Source organism: Lutjanus erythropterus, chromosome 14 (genome assembly GCF_056507025.1).
Source record: "Lutjanus erythropterus isolate fLutEry1 chromosome 14, fLutEry1.hap2, whole genome shotgun sequence".
NCBI lineage: Eukaryota > Metazoa > Chordata > Actinopteri > Lutjaniformes > Lutjanidae > Lutjanus > Lutjanus erythropterus.
Window position 1 is genome coordinate 23,799,751 of NC_139330.1, and position 18,406 is coordinate 23,818,156.

Consider the following 18,406-nt stretch of genomic DNA (forward strand, 5'->3'; position numbering starts at 1 on the left):
TTTCAGATTTCTTAATAAAAATAATTCATTTCAGACGACATATAAATAATTATTGAATCACACAATACAGATATCTTGATATGAATAAATACTTAACAAATAAAACCAGGCTTTTTTTCATACAATACCCTATTGTCGAAAGGTCACACAAAGAAACTTCCACACAGTTTGCATGTTTTGTTACACCTTCTGTTCTTTAAGCAATGCTCTTCCTACTGTTGGAATGTCCCTAAGCGAGTCGGAGTACCATTCCTAAATGCCTCAGCAGCTTAGACAAGTCATGTGCAACTTATGTGATCTCCTCCCAGTCGAGCTCTGTCAATGCCCCAAAACCTTGTTAATTAAGGGGCCCTGATGAGCTGACCACTAATTGGCCTTTAATTGATTAAGGTTTGTCTAGAGGTGATTAAAGCACACAGAGATCTACGCACAGGCCGTCAACACGTGGGCTGGCCTGACAGCTTTAGATACAGTTGAATGAAAAGGCAGACCGAGAGCCTGTTTGTCTATGCTCTTCTAACTGGAGCCACAGATGGACATCTGCCTACAGCAGTGGAGCTCTTCAGCAGAAGTATGAGGGGAATAACTGTTCCAGTTAATATCGCATTTGAGTTTGTTTGATAAATGTTTGACAGTTGAGGTTATATTATCTATATTTGGATAATATAGATAGTTATGTAAAGGTAGTGCCCATTTGGGGATTTTCAGTCTGATAGAGCTTGATAAGCTCTAGTCTGGTTACACAACACTGGAGATGTCTATCTGTGGCGCTCTAGTTAGTTCAGAATGATTCAGGCTGGCCATTTTTAAGGAGGTAACAACAACTGTTTGGCGATTGATGGCACATGTAATTTTTTTTGGCAGAAATAAAACCAAATATATCAAAATACATTAAAAAATCCCAAAACAAATTTTAAAAAAACAAAAAACAGGAATGTCAGTTTTGCGTATTCCAGACGCACACATGCGTGCGTTTTGTGTGTGTTTGTGTGTGTGTGTGTTGGAGATGAGGCATCGGGTTGGAAGGTCCTACAATATGGACCAAGATCCATATTCACAAAAGCATTTTATAGGTGGGAGCACTGATCAGAGATCACTGATCAGGCCCCTCTGGTCCATAAAATTTCAATCACTACTTAAAGGCAAAACTTATCGAGGATCAGCCCCAATACTGTGCTGTTGTAGCAGCAGCACGATACACATTCAGATAAACGAGATTAGCCAAAGCAGGCAATGGGATTGCTCTCTGAAGGTTTGAAATTGTCGCCTTGGCACATCCAGGTGGGGTGGAGCAGAGAGGAATGCACCTCTCTACAGGTTTGTTTACCTACAAATCACCTCAGGCTGGGGTGGGACGCATACAATCTCACAGAGCTGTGTTTGCATGTGCATGTGTGTGCATATGTGTGTATGTGGTTGATAATCATCCAGACTTCACTCGTCATTATGTTCTCAGTTCCCTCTACGGTTGGCAAACCCCTTCTGACAGAACTGGAGCGACTACATGTGTGTGCGCATGTGTAGGTATGTGTTATGCATTTCTAGGTGCTTAAGTGATCAGTAAACAGGAAAAACAACGTCCAAGGCAACAGATCTTGTTTTGGAGGAGAAGGGGGGGAAATAAGAGGAAGGACAGGAGGAATAGAAAGAGAATGAGTCCTGTCTCGACTGTCTTCTCTGCCTTCTGTCCGCTGACACCGCCAGCATGTTGGCTACAATGGAGAGGCTTGTGTTTCTGTACATGTAGCACCAAAACTAGCAGGGGCCTGCCCTGTCTGTCTTGCACTGTTCAGACACATGTTTCTATATTTAGCGATTCATAACTTTATATAACAGATTACTAACAACGCTGAGATTCATTTGCCTCAAAATATAAACTGCTATTGATTGACTAATGGAAGAAAATTAATTCTTGATCATTGATTGCTAGAGCTTTACTGGCAAATCTCTGTCTATTTTAGGCAGATGCACAAGTGTTTTGGAGAACTAAGCTAAACAATGGTGTTTAATTTCGTTTCAAGCACTTCACTTTCTTTGCTTTGGCCCAGTTTGGCTCACTTCTGCTTACTACTTCCACAGATTTGTTGCTGGGCTTTTCCAGCAACCACATCCCTCACTCTATGCTAGACAGACAGGCAGACAGATACACAGATGGGTTAAGACAGACAGATAGACAGACAGACAGACAGACAGACGGGGGGTATAAATCCTTGGCTGTGGTCTAGAAAGCAATGTCAGATGCTTCTTGTTATGTCAACATACAATCATTTTGTCCGGCACGATTAACTACGTACCTCTAAATACATATTGTACACAAGAGTTAAGTCAGTTGCTCTGACATGTAGCCAAACCTCTCACCGTGTGAGTGCACAGGGCACGTCAGATGATAATAATTGCACAAAGAGGTATTCTGGAGGCCATGTCTACTGTGAACACACACACACACACACACACACACACACACACACATACACACACACCCACACGCACGCACGCACGCACGCACACACACACACACACCCCTCCCCACCCCCCCACATACACACACTCTCTCTTCACATTCTGCATGGGGGGTTTCATTTTCAGGCCATAAGGTTACTAGTTAGTCACTAGCTAGTTAGTTAGTTGGTTAGTTAGTATCAGAGGTGCATTGACTGGCATGGGGCGCCCACAGCAGGGCAGCGGCTCTAGCGTGCTAGCGATGTGTCATCATCGTGTGCGTGGGTGCGCATGTGGTCAGCCGCGGTAGATTTGTTTGAAGTGGTCACACTCGTTGCAGTAGCCCTGTTTCTCTTGGTTGGCGTAGTGGTCGCAGCCCTGCGTCCGGCACCGCTGCTTGGACTTTTCTTTGGGCGCCTGCGCCCGTCTGCCCGCCTCTCTGCCCTGGCCACGTGTGTGGCACTCCGGGCAGAGGTCTGTGCAACCCGGGGACACGTTACTGCAGCCACTCCGCCGGCACTGAGTCTGGGTCTGGGTCTGGGATTGCTGCGAAGATCTGGGTTTGACTGCTCGGTCACGCTTTTTGTACAGAGGAAGAGGAGGGGGAGAAAAGAGAGAGAGGAGAAATGTCAGTTGGCAACTGAAAAGCAATGTGGACCAGCAGAATACTGCAAGAGAGAGGATATGCAGTGAGAATCACAGAAGAAGAAGGACAACCAAAAGTAAGATATGACACAACCAGGGTGGAACTATCGAATTACAACTACTCAAATCACTGTTCATTAATTTTTTGGGTACTTGTACTTCTATGAGTATTTTTTCAAATCTGCTATTTCACTTGTACTTAAACCCACAATATGTAAGTTCTGCTGCTAAGTGTCTCTCTCACATTAAACAATAATGACAGACGTATGATGAAGTAGCATGGGATCATGAAAGTTGTTCACTTCACTTTTAAACCACCGCTACAGCTGATGAAAATCTATCCGACGTGATGGATGAGGTAATGTATTAAAGTTTTATTCACGTTATGTTTAGTCACATTCACTAACTTCCTTCCCACTTCTGATGTATATTATGAATTTCTCTGCACTTCAACATTGCTGGAAACTTTTGGGATTATGTAAATACACAGTTTAACAACATTTATAACATATATATCTAGTATCTTTGGACATGTTAAGGCAGAGATGTGACATATTCCAGGTTTTAGAAAGCTTTAATATACTTAGTTACTTGTAAACTATCTTAGTTTGATTAGACTAAGTAGGCCAATAAAAAACATGACATATGAACAAAAAACTCTATAATGCTGCAGCAGGCACAGGTTTGGAGGTGACTGTGACAAAAGTGAAGTACATCAAGAGAGAAGGAGTTCAGAGGGTATGGCAAACACCCACCATGACCAAAGGAGGGGAGTGTGGTGTGCGATGTGCCACTTGATTGAGCCGTGCACTTTGCTCTTTGACGTAGCACTTGTCGCAGTAGCCCTCCAGCATCGCTTTGCCAACCGCACCACACCCAGGCCCACGACACCGCGAGGCGTTCTGGAAGCCCGCCTCCAAACCATGCCGGTTCTGCACCGGGGCAGGGGGAGGGGTCAGGTCTGAAATAGACAGTGGCAACATAAGCAATGTCCAATCAAATCCAAATAAATATTAAATAAATTTCTACCATGCAAAACAAACAGACAAAGACTTTGAAGCATTGTGCTTGTGTTTCAGGACTTACGGTGGTTGGTCTGATAGTCTACGTAGCAAATAGTGCAGAAACCCAATTTCTCTGGTGTCCCAAAGAACTGGCAGCCAGATCTTTTACAAGGGCGGGCCAGAGGGGCTTGCCAGGCTGAGGTGTGCCCTGGGGTTAGGGTGAGGCACGGCCGCTCAGCGTCCCTGGCCTGGCTCCAAGCTGAAGACGAGGCCTCAGTCCTGGGGTTGTTCTGCTGTGGCTCTCCCCGCTCTGGAGCCTGCTGTCTCTGCATGCATGGATGACACAGGCCATTGAATATCCTGAATGCCTCCTGTCTGCACATGCTGCAACGCTCTGTCTCTGTCTCGCAGCCCCCCCATTGGGTCCAGCCGGAGCCCTGGGCCGGGTGGGGGACTGTAGGCCCCCCATTGGGCCCCGGGAGTCCTGTAGCAGCCGTTCCAGCTCCAGGGGGTCCCTGGTTCTGCCTAGAGTTGAAGCAGCGCTCGCAAAGTCCATCGTGCTCCACACTAAGGGTGAAGAGGCAGCCTGGTGTCTTGCACTTCATGGCGTGAGTTTCACTGTACAGGCTGAGGCTGGGGGCAGTGGGTGGGGCCGAGCGGGGGCTGGATAATACCACCCCTCTCCCAGACGAGGAGGATGGCGGGCTGCTGCTTCGGGCTCCTCTGGAGCTCACTTCAGTCTCTGATCCACCTATCACTCCCACCCCACCTTGTACCCCTCCTCCCTTGGTCTGCACAACCCCTTCTATCCTCGCTCCTCCACCTGTAGTGGCCTGTCGCTTCTCAAAGCATTCATGGCAATGAGGCTGCGTGTCTACAGAGACATAAAAGGTGCATCGTGGTGTGGCACAGCGAATCTCGATAAGGGAGAGCTGGGAGACGGAGAAGGGTGGTGGACGCTGCGGCTGGGCAGCCCATGCCTGCTCCTTGTCCTCCTGCCAGCGCTGGTACTCATGGTTGACAAGTTGCAAGTAGTCCTCCATCAAGTTCATGTCTTCAGGGAGGTTGCCCTCATCCAGCCTTGACACAGAGACATACAATGTGGTCCTTTACTTATTTGCACTTTTTGTGATTTTATACATTTTTTTAGTTAAATGTTTAGTTAACATGGCTGTTGTCATAAGTGTGTCACAAGATTTCAAGAAGTTAAAGAGGAAGAACTTTTGTATTACAAAATCTGAGATCATCAATCTAAAAATAAACCTCTTTATTCCTTAGTTGCAACATGACTATGGATAAGGTTCATGCAGCCCCACTTCAGAAAAATCTGACTTGTCCCTTTGTAGCCAGGACCTACAACTGGAATATTAATCTTTCACTTTTTCTCTTCTATCTTGTCATTTAGGGGACAGAGTTTATAATCTGTAGGTACCGTGCAGCATTGATGATCCGTGTGGCATCGTATCCCAGGCCTATGACGGGGATCTCTATAAGTTGTAGGTACTCTTTGAGAAGCCTCTCTTTCTGCTGCTGTTCTCTCTCCATCAGGAAGTGAACTTTCAGCTCCTCAAAGCCTCCCCGCCCTGGGTTGATCAGCGGTACCGCTCGGATCTCTGGGTAATTCAGACCAAGACATTACATAGAAATGAGAACATGAGAAACTTCATATCGGGCCTCATTCATATCTGTCAACTATCATGTTAATACCTGGACCGCTGTCTTTGATGGTGATGAGGGGTGCAAAGTGCTGAGAGTCGTAGCCGAGCACTATCGGGTATTTGTAGCACTCAGTGGGCAGCCAGTGTAGCGGTAGATAAATCCCACCAACATTCAGAGGAGAGATGGAGGAGCCAGATTTCATACTCCTGACCACCTGGTCTGTTGAAACAACAGTGATTTAAGATATTTAAAAAATAATAGAGAAAATTTGTCTTAAGTACATATTTTATATGACATACTGTTATACTACTTCATACTTTTATCATGCTCCTGAATGAAATCAAACTTTTCAGCTTCCCTGAGAAGGTGAGTAATTTGGGGATTTTTGATGAATAATCACGTATGCAGAGTGCCAGTACAGACATTTTGGATGAAGTCACAAGTGCACAACAAAGAACTTTAAGGTGTCTGGTCACCCATTTAAAATTAATATGTTTTGTTATTTCATTATGTGCATTAGAACAAGCTCAAATATAGTTTAAAACAAGTTTCTGCATACTTTTTATAAAGCACAATATCCACTCTACACCCACTAACCAAAACAGATTGGAGGTGAAATCAAACACTATGAACACTTCAAAACAACTAACAGCAAAATGTTGAGGCATGTGGTTGAGGAGATACCCTCACCTCCTCTATCACTGGAAGACATGTTGAAACAAGACCAGTGTGTCTTTCACATCTAACAAGGAGTGATAAAACATTTTGAGATGATAAAAAGGGAGTACCTGCGATGACGATGATGGGTCTGCGGAGAATGTTGGAGAGGATGAAGATGTGGATGTCCTCCAGAGAGTCAAACTGGAGGCCGTTGCTACTCGAGACTGGAGACGCCATCTTCACAATCTTGTCCCATTCCTCCTCCCAGTTCTATGACACCACACACACACACACACACACACACACACACAATTAGGATATAAACTTTGGCTTTAGGTCTCACATGACCATGCCATGATAATAAAAGCATTTCATTGTTGTCGATGAGAGTGCCTTGGAGTTTATGTGATTTTTGCATACACATGTATCCCTTTCAAAAGAGCACCTCAAACAAACTCAATCTGAGTGCCCATACCAAAACATTTTAGATAAGAAAAAAGGAGGATGTATGCAGATACTCTGGCTTAAATTATTCCAAGAAAACATTTATTTCTAGGTTGCATAGAAGGATAGAGGACAGGCAGGGACTGAAATTTTACTGTCTCACTTCCACATAGGTTGCATGTTTTAGCTCAGGCTTCTGCTCTCTAATAATAGAAAGTAAGTAATAATCTTAATGCAAAGTAATGGAAAAGGCTTGGATGGACCTGGTGGACGCTCTTACCGTGGTGGTGTATCGGAGTCCGGTCTGGGTGAACTCCTGCGACTGGATCAGCTCTGCCTGGAAGCGGTCCCTAAAGACGCCAGTGTCCGTCTCTTTCAAAACACTATGGAGGGCTTTCCGCAGCACCAGGTCTGTGTCCTGAACACCCAGCATGTACTGAGAGGCTGCATGAAGCAAACAGTTCCCATCCCCTATAGACACACACAGAAGAGGCAAACACATATGATATTAGTACTATGGGTATTTGGTTTTGTTCACGGGACAGAAACTTCTAAAATTGTGCACACGCACATGCAAACGCAGTACACAGCACACACAACAGATCATCGCAGTGCACACTCACACAAGCGTAACAAAAGTCTGGGGATTTCCAGGCCATCGGGTCGGTTGTCGCGCTATCTGGTGTCTAGACTATTATATGACCCTCACATGTCTCAAAGTATGCACACAGTACAGACAAAGCTCAGCTTTTATGCAGCTGGCCTGAGAAAAAAGTATCTTAATTTACCTGAAATGCATTTTTGAAAAATTACATGCTACTCTTTTACTACATTAATTAACAAAAAACTATAACATTTTTTTTGTCTCATTTCATGTTGAAGAAAACTACTTCCTCTATATTCTACTAACCGTCCAAAGAGATAAAAGGTTAGTTTCTCAAAAAGCATTTGTGTGTGAGAGCTAAACTAAAAAACCTTGGAATTTTATTTAGTCTCCAATGGCAGCACCGGGTCTTTTTCACATTGTGAAACAGGAGAGCCCATGTTTGTCAAAGTGTGTAGCAATGAAAAACCCTGTTGCCACACTAAACACAGGAATTTCCCTGCACTAACTTCTGCCTTTTGTGCGTGTGTGTTCCCCTCCTATGATCCCAACTCATCAATGCTACTCAGCTGGTCCTGGACTTTCCACAGGGGCGTGGCTTGGACAGGGTGGAATGTTATCTTTTTAAGTACTGCTATCAACGCCCAATGAAGGCTGTGATTAATGAGCACTGACATAACATGTGCACTCATGTATACCAATGTACTGTAATGTGTATATTCTCGCTCAACTTTTATCATCTGTCCCCCTCTGTGTCTTGAAGTGTAGGGTATCATGTGTTTTTTTTCTGATATTGATGCTAAAGTGATACTTTTAAAATGGGACCAGTGCTTAAATGTTGCCTGAACCATTATTTTTTAAGAAAGAAGCACAAAATTACAGTTGTCTACAGTAATCTGCAGAGAACCTGCACTCTGCCTGTTTTTTTCATTGTTTTGCTGTGCTTGGTACCCTTCACCACCCAAAAAAATTGATAGTTGATGTCCTGGGAATGAGACACAACAATCAACTATCTTTCTGGTGTGTTCATGAACAGCTCCACTATATTTAACTACACTAATGTAACACTAAATTATAGTTACAGTAATAATAACAAAATACATTTGCAGTTGATATTGTAAGAACTCTAGCTTCAGACATAAGCATAAGTATTATCATGCTTGCTATCCTGAAGAAAGGCTGCTGTCATTGTCAGTGTTTACCTGGAAAAAACCTTAAGCATGCACACCATTCTTTATATAATAGTGCTGCATTAAAAATTAAAAATTCAGACCATGATAATCCTAATCTAAGAGATGTTCACATCATGAGAGCCAACTTCTATACAGGTAAAGTTACAGCTAAGGAAAGGTTAGCCTACAAAAATTCTGAAATGAGTTAAGCCTGTCATGAGTGCTGTGCCATAGGTCAAACTGTGATCAGATTTCTCAAAATTACATTATCTGTGGTGTGAGATGACTGTAATGTGAGATACAGTTTTCATTCAACTGAAGGAACAATCTCACTGTACTCTGAGAAAAAAAAAACATCCACTTCTATTTCAGACTAGCTAGCTGTTGTTGCATTTCGGTGCTCTTGCATCACTCTCAACAAAAACATAAAGTGCACATCTCTCTAGTGAGAAAAGGCATCCTCAACAGCACCATCCTCAACAGAGATATGTACACAAGCAAGCAAGAAAAGGCACAAACACCAAATAATCAGTTCCTCTTGTGCACAAAATCACACAGACTTTTGACCCTGAATTGAGCTGCCTGCCGACTAAAGATGAAAGACGGTCTGCTGGTCCCATCTGTCTAAATATAGACACTTCCTCTGTGGCAAGCTGGGACACTTCCTGAAAACACACCAGTGTAGGACCAGACTTAATCCTCATCTGTTTGCCATCCAGGTGACACTTACCACAAGTTTGCGGTGTTGTGCTTTCCAATGGGGCTCTAGGTTTGTGTCACACATCAGCCACTATCCCACTCTTTGTCTGCAAGCTGTCTAATGAGAACAAAACTAGTCCTGGCCAAGACTATTTTTTCCTCTGCTCTGATAAGAACTGGAGACAGTACAGCACAGTATGTTTTTTTTTAAATCAAATTATTTTAATACCACTTTAAAGGGATACTTCAGGATATTTGATGTAGGGTTGCATGAGATACTTATCAATATTCAGAGTATTAACCACAGTAGGGCTCTGTCAGCACACCCCCAGTTAGGAGAAGAAGAGAGAGGTATCAGCAAGGAAGCTAAGAAATTGACTGTTGTGGAAAAGGCCGGCAACAAAAGGTATTTTAGCCATTTAAAAATGGTCCACCTAAAAATATCAATATTAGTTTAGATGTACACCATATCTGGAATATTTTCACCTCTTTACTTTGCCGTCAGAAAGCCTTTTCTGATGTGAAACTTCTGTTCTATCAGTCAAATATTGCTTGTTTCAAGCCAACGTATCGCACAACACAGGAGTTGCTGATCTCGTGCTGTGCTGATCTGTTAGTTTGTGTTATTGTGTGACTTTGGTGTTTTAGATTCACTAAAGTCACATGGTAACATAACCAATCTAACCAATAAAGACAGTGCTACACCACCAACTTACCAACACCAACACCACCAAGGTTAAACTACTGATTTTGCAAATAGAGTCTGGTTGAGCAAGACTGATAGTGATATTCAACACTATATGACATTTCCTATTGGTATTGGTATTACCTATTGGACTATTGGTAAGCACCTCATACCCCCCACATAAAATAATTCAAACTAGCCAAGAGGAGAAACCTGAAATCTGTACTTATAAGGCAAGAACACTGTGGCAGTGTGTGTCTATCCTCTGCTACTACAGTATGTAGAGTCAGTGTGTTGTAGCTGAACAAATCCTGCCTGTTGGGGACACATGACAGACATGGGATGCTGTTTGGGAAAAACCCACGGATGCATCCTAGACATTCAAGACAGAAGATGCACTGAACACACATTTCTTCACTGGGTGGAAAAGTTGCATGAAACAGAAAAGCAGTTGTCTCGATTGCCATGGAGAGAGCGTTTTGTGGAGCTGTTTTGCTTTTATGATGGTCAATTGTGTTTCCTCTAGCCTAGGAATCAAGTTAAATGGTAAAATCACATAGATGATGACCTGAGTAAAAGACTTCAGTCCCAGACAATGTGGAGACTTTGACTTTGAGAAGCTTGATTAATATGACCCGCTCTGACTGGACGCTCACTGACGGACTTGTGCTCCCTCACGTTCTCTCTCCGTATGTGTGTCTGCTGAGCTCCAGTGACTCAGCAGTCAGTCAGTCCTCTGTGTGTGTGTGTGTGTGTGTGAGCGTGTGTGTTGTCCGTCCTCTGCTCAAAGTCACGTCTGGGTCCTTCAGAGTTAGACGCTCAAGCTCTATATTCTGTCTCATCTTTATGACATCATCTTTGCAAGACAGGAAATTCCGTCCAGGTTACCGTCAGCAGAAGTCGGACAAGTTTGTCATCAATTCTAGGGTCTTTCTGAAGAGGAACCATGCGTTGATGAGAGTAACAGTAACTACTTTAGTCATTACTAACTTCACAATCGCCAGGGGCCCTCACAAAGAGTTTCAGTATTTATGAAAAACAAACATGAGAATGCAACACACAAAGCAAGTTCCTCATCCATCCAGTAAATGTTCAAAGTAAATTCTGAGATGAGGTCGATGCAGGAATTTCTCACTGTTAAGTGTTAATTGCTTCCTATGAGAAAGAAAGAAACTATTTCCTTTGGAAACTTGTATGTTCAAGACAAACTTGTAACCCAGCTTGATTTCCGCTTCCTTCTTCTGTTGTGAATGCTATGGCTGATGTTTCCCTTCAAAGATTGTTTTTTTCCCCTTGTGTAAAAATAGACCTGACTGTGATGCACATGCTAGATGCGTAGAAATGAAACAGTATGAAAATTTCATATCACCGTTCGTGACCATAATTATCACAGTTATCATCACAGGAACTGGATCACAGTTTTGTTAATATGTGCTGAAAAGGTTCAAAAAGTACTGATAACCACAAACTGAAATCATTTCACCAAGTTCTATAGAGAAAAACTCTCAAAGATTTGAAATGGCGGTATGTTCTTTGTGATGTCGATGTTGTCATTTACACAAAACAAGCAAACTGCTGCAGCAGTGCCTGTGCTGGGAGACTAATTGCTAACTTTTGTTGATGCTGGACAGTACTTACTGTATGATTTTAATAGCGTGATAATAATCAAAATTTGAAATGGTAGTACTAATCTTTTGGAATTTTATTGCGGTTTATTGTGAGCTTTCCATCCCTACAGATGTGTTTAATTTTTTATAATAATAGCCAGCGGAGGCAGTGAGGCAGAGTTAACTTGGTATTACACTTTCAGAAACTGTCAGTGCTCAAGGGACCACTGGGGTCTGTGTGACATTAATTTCATCATCAGAGCGTGTACACATGGGCTCTGTGTGGACATCCATGTACCCAGCCATTTGTTGTGTCCGTGTGGACTCGACCTTTCCATGTGGCCATTACAGACACTGGTCTACCATGTGTGGAGCGTTTACTCCAAGCAGACTCCAGTAACTAGTATAAACAGGACTGATAAGCGACTGTGTCCATGTACGCATCCGTTCAGGACTATGATATCAGTCTCAGTGAGCTGTGACCCATCTGACAGCCACTAACACAGCAACATAAACCTATATCCATCAGTCGGGCAGGTGGGGAAGTAAAGGTAAAATTATTTGACATGTTTTAACATTCACTAACATTTCCACTTCTTACTAAAGTTGTCATGATACAGAATTTTTAACTTCAAAACAAAAGCCACACAAAATTTGCTGCAAGCCAAATTTAAGAGAGGACAATAAAGACTGAAGTGAACTGATGTCCGGAATGAGCACTGAAATAATTTTTCTTATAGTTTTGGTACTGCTTTCACTGCTATATTTAACTGATATTGTATCATTTCAAACATGTGGTCTCAAAAAAGTCCAGGACAAGTATCAAAAAAAGTATCTATACATTTGATAACCTCACTTAAGTTGTCAAAATATCAAAATTTTAAATGTTGATTCAATCATAGTATGAAAAAACAATGTTCAATACCTCATTAATACCACAGCAAAATTGAAAAATAAAGTCCTAGACACACAATACATTTAAAACTAACAATTAGTTTTTTTAAATTAACAACCTGCACACAGTGCTGGTACAGAAAAAGTCACTGAACACTGTTGCGGCAAACCAAGTTTGAGGAAGGACAATACAGACTGAGCGGAACTGAGGTCTTGAATGAGATCATAGATCTTTTTTAGGGCTTTGGTTCTTTCAGTACTACAATTAACAGATTTTGTAGCATTTTAAACCGGTGGCATTTAAAAAATATTTAAGTATCGATACTGACAACCTTACTACTTACACACTCACACCCACACAGAAACAGTGGGGACATACCCCTAAGGTCGCAAATGAAAAACTGTGGAAATAGTCGGTTCTGAAACATCGACAGTAAATAACAGTACTTCATGTGACGCCAGAGAAATTCCCAGCACAGAGCAATGATCAGAAGTAATCAGGCCCATGTCTGAATGTTTGCCTACTCCGGGATGTTCCCGTGTTACGACATCCACGTAACAGAAAACATGACTTAGCAATGGGCTGACTGAACTCAGCTCGGCACAGTCAAACCAAGGGGGCTGCTGAATGAGTGTATCTGAAAGTGGAACCCGTGTCCCTTCATTGTTGTCACTTACAGTAACCCTGCCTGTGAGTAATGACATCTCAGAATTTACATATCAAATAGCCCTGACTCATAAATACGCACCTCCTCCTATCATAGAAAATGAAACAAAAGCAAAACACATCCTCCACATCACTGCTCTGTGAGCAATGAAGGTCGCTAGTTACTGAAGTCAAGCAACAAGAGTTTGACATCAGCTCTGTGACCCATCTGTTGAACTGTTCCTGTTGTTGAACTTTAGATTAAATGCCAGCAGAACTTCCCACTCCAACAGCATTTACTCATTATGATCCATAAATATACAAATAAAGTATTAAACCACACATTTATGTGATCAAATGTCCCAAAATCTCACTAAAACGTCCCCAACTTCACCCTTGAGTAACAAAACCATTGAGGCCTGGTTTACCAGTCTCCAAAATCAAAGTCCTTCTTACCATTGGTACGTAAAGGCACCATCTTCTTCACCTCCCGACACCAGTTCAACTTCTTCTCCTGCTCCAACGATGCCTGCATGGCTCGGTCCAGGATGGCAGCCTGCACCACCTCCCTGAAGGCCTGCGGGAAGTGGTTCATGGCGATCATCTCCAGCGTATACCGGTGCATACCCCGCAGGTGGTGCATCAGGCAGCCGCTGGTGGCCGGCTTCACCACGTCGTTGGGCACTCGCTGACGGATCTTCACCGCCTTCAGCAGGTTGGACACAAACAGGAATTTGGGGAGGAAGTTCTGACCCTGCGACATGGCGGATGCGTGGCCAGGTGGATGGAAGGAGGGGAGGAGGAGGAACAAGGAGAAGGAAAGGAGGAGGAGGAGGAGGAGGAGGAGGCACCAACCACCGCTGACCAAACAACGTGGAAACTGGATGGAGAGAGAAGTAGGGTGAATATGTTATTTCATAGGAGAGTAAAGTAGAAAATAACAGCATATAGACTGGTGGGAAATTTTCAGTGGAGATTCCCCTTCCTTATTAATTGAGACTCAAGACACAACTTAATTTACAGTTTTGTTGGGGAAACCACCCAACACACAGGATCAGTGCTCTGTGAAAGCTTACTGGTGCTTTTCCACTCCAGATTCTGGTGGGCCAAATGGAATAAAGTACACAAAGAACCGTTTGTTTGCTTGTCTGTTCTTTTAATTCTCCTTCTTGTCTTGATGGTTTTTGAGTTTCCCCCAAACAGGGCGTCCCAGTGTCCCACTGAGCTCAAAGCCTTCCAACTATAAACTGGTGTTTTCCAGACTTGAACTGAGGGCCACCCAGGGCTTCCCGGGCTGCTGGGAAGGTCAAACTGACTGCCCCGAAGGCCCAATCCCTCGCCAACACCTTTCTGTTGCCGACGAAACTGTCTGCCTTTATTAAGTCCACTGAAGACATAGAGAAAGGCTAGGAATCATTGGAAATTTTTCAATACTTGTGCCAGTATGATGCCACAATGATACCATGCCCATACCATAGTTTGTTCTCAGGACGTCACTGTTTAATGTTGTTTTAGCACAAGCAGCTGTACAAGAAATGTGGCTAGTGTCCTGATTTAAGTAAGGGAATTTCTGTTTGAAGGAGAAACAGCGTAACCATGGAATCCAAAGCTTTTTCATAAAAGGAACCCCATTTATTTTTAATGGCGAAAGTTGGCAAAAGTACACACACTCAAGCAGAAGTACATATACTTGTGTAAAAAAAAGTCTTTAGTAAAGGCAGAAGTACTGACTGAACTTCTCTACTCATGTAAAAGTGAAAAAGTACAAGCTCTGCAATGTGCTCTAACTGTAAAAGTAAAAAGTCACCCTCTGAAGGACACTCTACTGGCTGTTTCTTTGCAAAGCTACCTGAACCTCACCTTTTCTATGAGTCGTGTGTGTCGTCCTGTTGCGTCTTTTACGTCGTTTTCATCTTGTTACATCTGTCAAGCGTGATATTCACTGATGGATACATCAAGGAACTGTCGTCTCTACATGTTATTCTAGTATCCATTTAGTTTGAAATCTGTCCTGATGTTGAGAAGGCAGTGTGCAATGATGTAAAATAACACAATAGGATAATGCTCCTCAAATGCATCATAACTAAAGTAACAAGTAAAAATGTTAGGAGTAGAAAGTCCAGATATTTGTGTTAAAACATAGAGAGATTATAAAGTACAGACACATGCAAAAAGTATTTGTACTTCCCACCTCTTAAGATGTTCCATCCTACTTTTGGTGGGGATCCCCTACAACCCACTCAATGACCCCTGTTGGTCCCTGGACCCCAGTTTGAAAACCATAGGCCTCAAAAAGACCAAGAATGTGACCAAATAATTGTTGCTAACTTTAAACAGTGGACAGTTTTAATACTTACTGCTATATTTTGCTTGGCTTCGACAGTAGAAGTTTTGCAAATGTGTAAAGTAGCTGACGAAGTGCCCCACTGTTATGGTTTTAAAGACATATTTCACTCAAAATTAGGCTTGCAAAATCTGTCTTATCTTTTAAATCTCTTTAAAAACCACACTTTTATGAACTAGGTTTTACATAAACCACTACCTATACCCTGCCGCTTGGGAGTCTAGAATCACTTAAAGGTAGAATTAGTAGGATCTCTTCATGCAGTTCATAAATGCACCAGAAAGACAGCTGATTGTTGTGTCTCATTCCCAGGACGTCAAATACCAGCGTTTTGGGTTGGTAAAGTGTCCCAACACAGCAAAATAATGAGGAACACAGACAGAGAGTAGGGTCTCTGCAAATATACCCACCACCACACACTTCTACTGGGTCATAAGTGATGATTGAAAGGGATTATGTTTCTGAGTCTATACATTGTTTTATTAGGAAAATGTCGCACATTATTCCTTTAAGAGTCTTTTTTTATTGTGTTTTATTTGGTTTATCCTTGACTCCTATTTTTAAGTTTTAAGTTTTTGGCCAGCATTGTTTGAAAAATTGTGGGCTGCTTTAATGCCTGTGTTTGCTGGTGTGTATCTAGTTTTATATCTGCTTATCTCACATATTTATATTTTATCTTGTATTATTATAATATTGTATGCAAAGCACTTTGTAAACTTTATTTTTGGACAAGCATTATACAAACAAAGTTTCATTATTAAAGCTACTACAAGGAACTTTCATATTTTGTTGATTTAAGAGACCTGTGTGGACAAAAGCAGTAGTGTTACCACAAAATACAATGTCAAAAACAAAAATGATCTAAATCTCCTGCTTCTTTTTAACTGGTCAACATACTGCTCATTGTAACTCTGACTAGGAAAATGTAAACACGGGTTCTTTTATCTGACTTCACAAAGAATCTGACCAGCATTAAGAATATATATACAGACAAAGCTGATCTTCTCTACAATGGTCTTCTTTGCTTATCTAGGTCATATAGAGGCATCAGTGTTGCACTGAGACTGTTTCATAACTAGTTAAAAACTCCTTGTTGTTGCTTTAAGTACAGCAATTACATATTTTAGACTTCCTACTTTTGAAAATGCTCTATTCTTACTTTTGCTGGGGACCCCCTACAACCCACTCAAAGACTCTTGTGGTTCCCCAGACCCCAGTTTGAAAACCACTGACCTTAATAAGAGTGAGAATGTGGGCAACCATTTGATGCTAACTTTAACTACTCGACAGTTTTGGTACTTACCATTACATTTTGGTTGCCACTTTGACATTAGAAATGTTGCAGAAAAGCAGAGCCCTTGCTGCTGCTACGCTTGAGGTTTTAAAGGAACATTTCGCCCAAAATTAAGGGGCTGTCAGCACATTCACAGTTCACAGGAAGTCGAAAGTGGTGGTCAGCAAAGTAGGCCTAGAGTTTTCTGCTGACTTTTTAACTTCCAGCAACATCCTTGTGTCTTAGAAGCTGCCAGTCAATGAAGATACACTTTAAAGTTCATGCAATTACAAAAACACCTGAATATTTGGGTTGTAGTGGCCTCTGTGCCTTTACTACCCAAACAGCAGCAGCAGCAGCAGCAGGTGCAACAACAGACTAGGCCATGCTAAAGGGCTAGTCACTCACATGAGGGAGCAGACAACAGACACCTGGCTGTCAGTGAGCATGTTGACACGGACCATTAATGGCTGTTTGGTGTGTTGGCACCGCTGGCAGACTTCAGGCAGACAGACAGTGGCACAGCGGTGGACGCTGCGGTGTGAGGATGGCTGGCTACACAAAAACACAATAACAGGAGACTTTGCTGACGTTAAAGGCTTACGTAATTCCAATGACAACTACCTTTGAAACAATGTAGCCTTCACCCGCGTCTCACGGCGCGGGTATCGATACGGTGTGGCGGCGGCGACGCTACATTTGTTTGTTTAAATGCCCCGTTATCCGCTCGAGGGTGACGTCTTTGTAAACAATGGCTGTCAAAGCCACTGTCGTGAGCAGGCTTCAAGCTTCCTCCATGTCCCCACAAACACGACCATACACTACTCAAGGCCCAAACGTGATGTACCCAGCGGGTCTCACACCCCTCCTCGGTGAGACATGTTGTCCACATGTGGAGGCTCAGGCAAGGAGGACGGCTGTCTTACCTGTGTAATATGTCGGGGTAATAACAAAGCCCTCCCGGATGCTCAGGCTAGTCCTCTCTCAGCCACTTCACTCAGCCTCACCGCAGCGCTCCTCGGCGCCATTCAACCTTCTCTTTCCTCCACTATCTGAGCTATGTTGGAGCCCTCGCAGCTTTGCGAAGCCTTTCAAAAGGTACACACGTCTGCTAGAGATAGTTTGTGAAAAAAGGAAAAAGCCCAAGTCAAGGGGATTTCCACACGGGGACTTTCCGTCCACCCATTTTCCTCTCTCTCTCTCTCTCTCTCTCTCTCTCTCTCTCTCTCTCTCTCTCTCTCGCTCTCTCTCGCTCAGTCACAACCTCGGGGCTCGCCACCGCCAGGGGGCGCTCCGTCTATCTGTCTGACTCAATACTGAAAAGCATATCCCACCTACTGTGCACAAAGGAGCGTCACTGAGGGAGACAGACAGGTCGCGTCATACTCTATTTCATGAGACAGCCTTAGAAATAAATCATTATCCTGCAATGAGTCCAGCAGCCTCGGCAAATGAGTAAGGAAAACGAGAGAAAAACTTATCATCTTATGATAAGCATAGGTTAGACTCTGACTACCTGACTGAATGTATGCAAATGAGAGTACAGATGGGCAGTATTCCAGTTAAATATATTTAAAATACGTATTTAATTAATTTTTGCGCATTTAGTCATTTGTATTTTTCTTAGCAGA

The 18,406-nt window shown here is 42.8% G+C and overlaps 1 protein-coding gene across 1 annotated transcript; it reads right to left on the reverse strand.

The window, feature by feature from the left end:
• On the reverse strand, positions 1-17,995 carry tnfaip3 (tumor necrosis factor, alpha-induced protein 3). The gene is made up of 9 exons (XM_084735528.1): positions 17,702-17,995; positions 13,615-14,038; positions 7,132-7,322; positions 6,536-6,677; positions 5,796-5,966; positions 5,521-5,701; positions 4,171-5,168; positions 3,840-4,045; positions 1-3,018 (listed from the first exon to the last, which is right to left on the reverse strand). Exons 2-9 carry the CDS (start codon positions 13,919-13,921, stop codon positions 2,737-2,739), a joined length of 2,478 nt encoding a protein of 825 aa, XP_084591654.1. The 5' UTR covers positions 13,922-14,038; positions 17,702-17,995; the 3' UTR covers positions 1-2,736.
• Between the last annotated feature and the right edge of the window lie 411 nt (positions 17,996-18,406).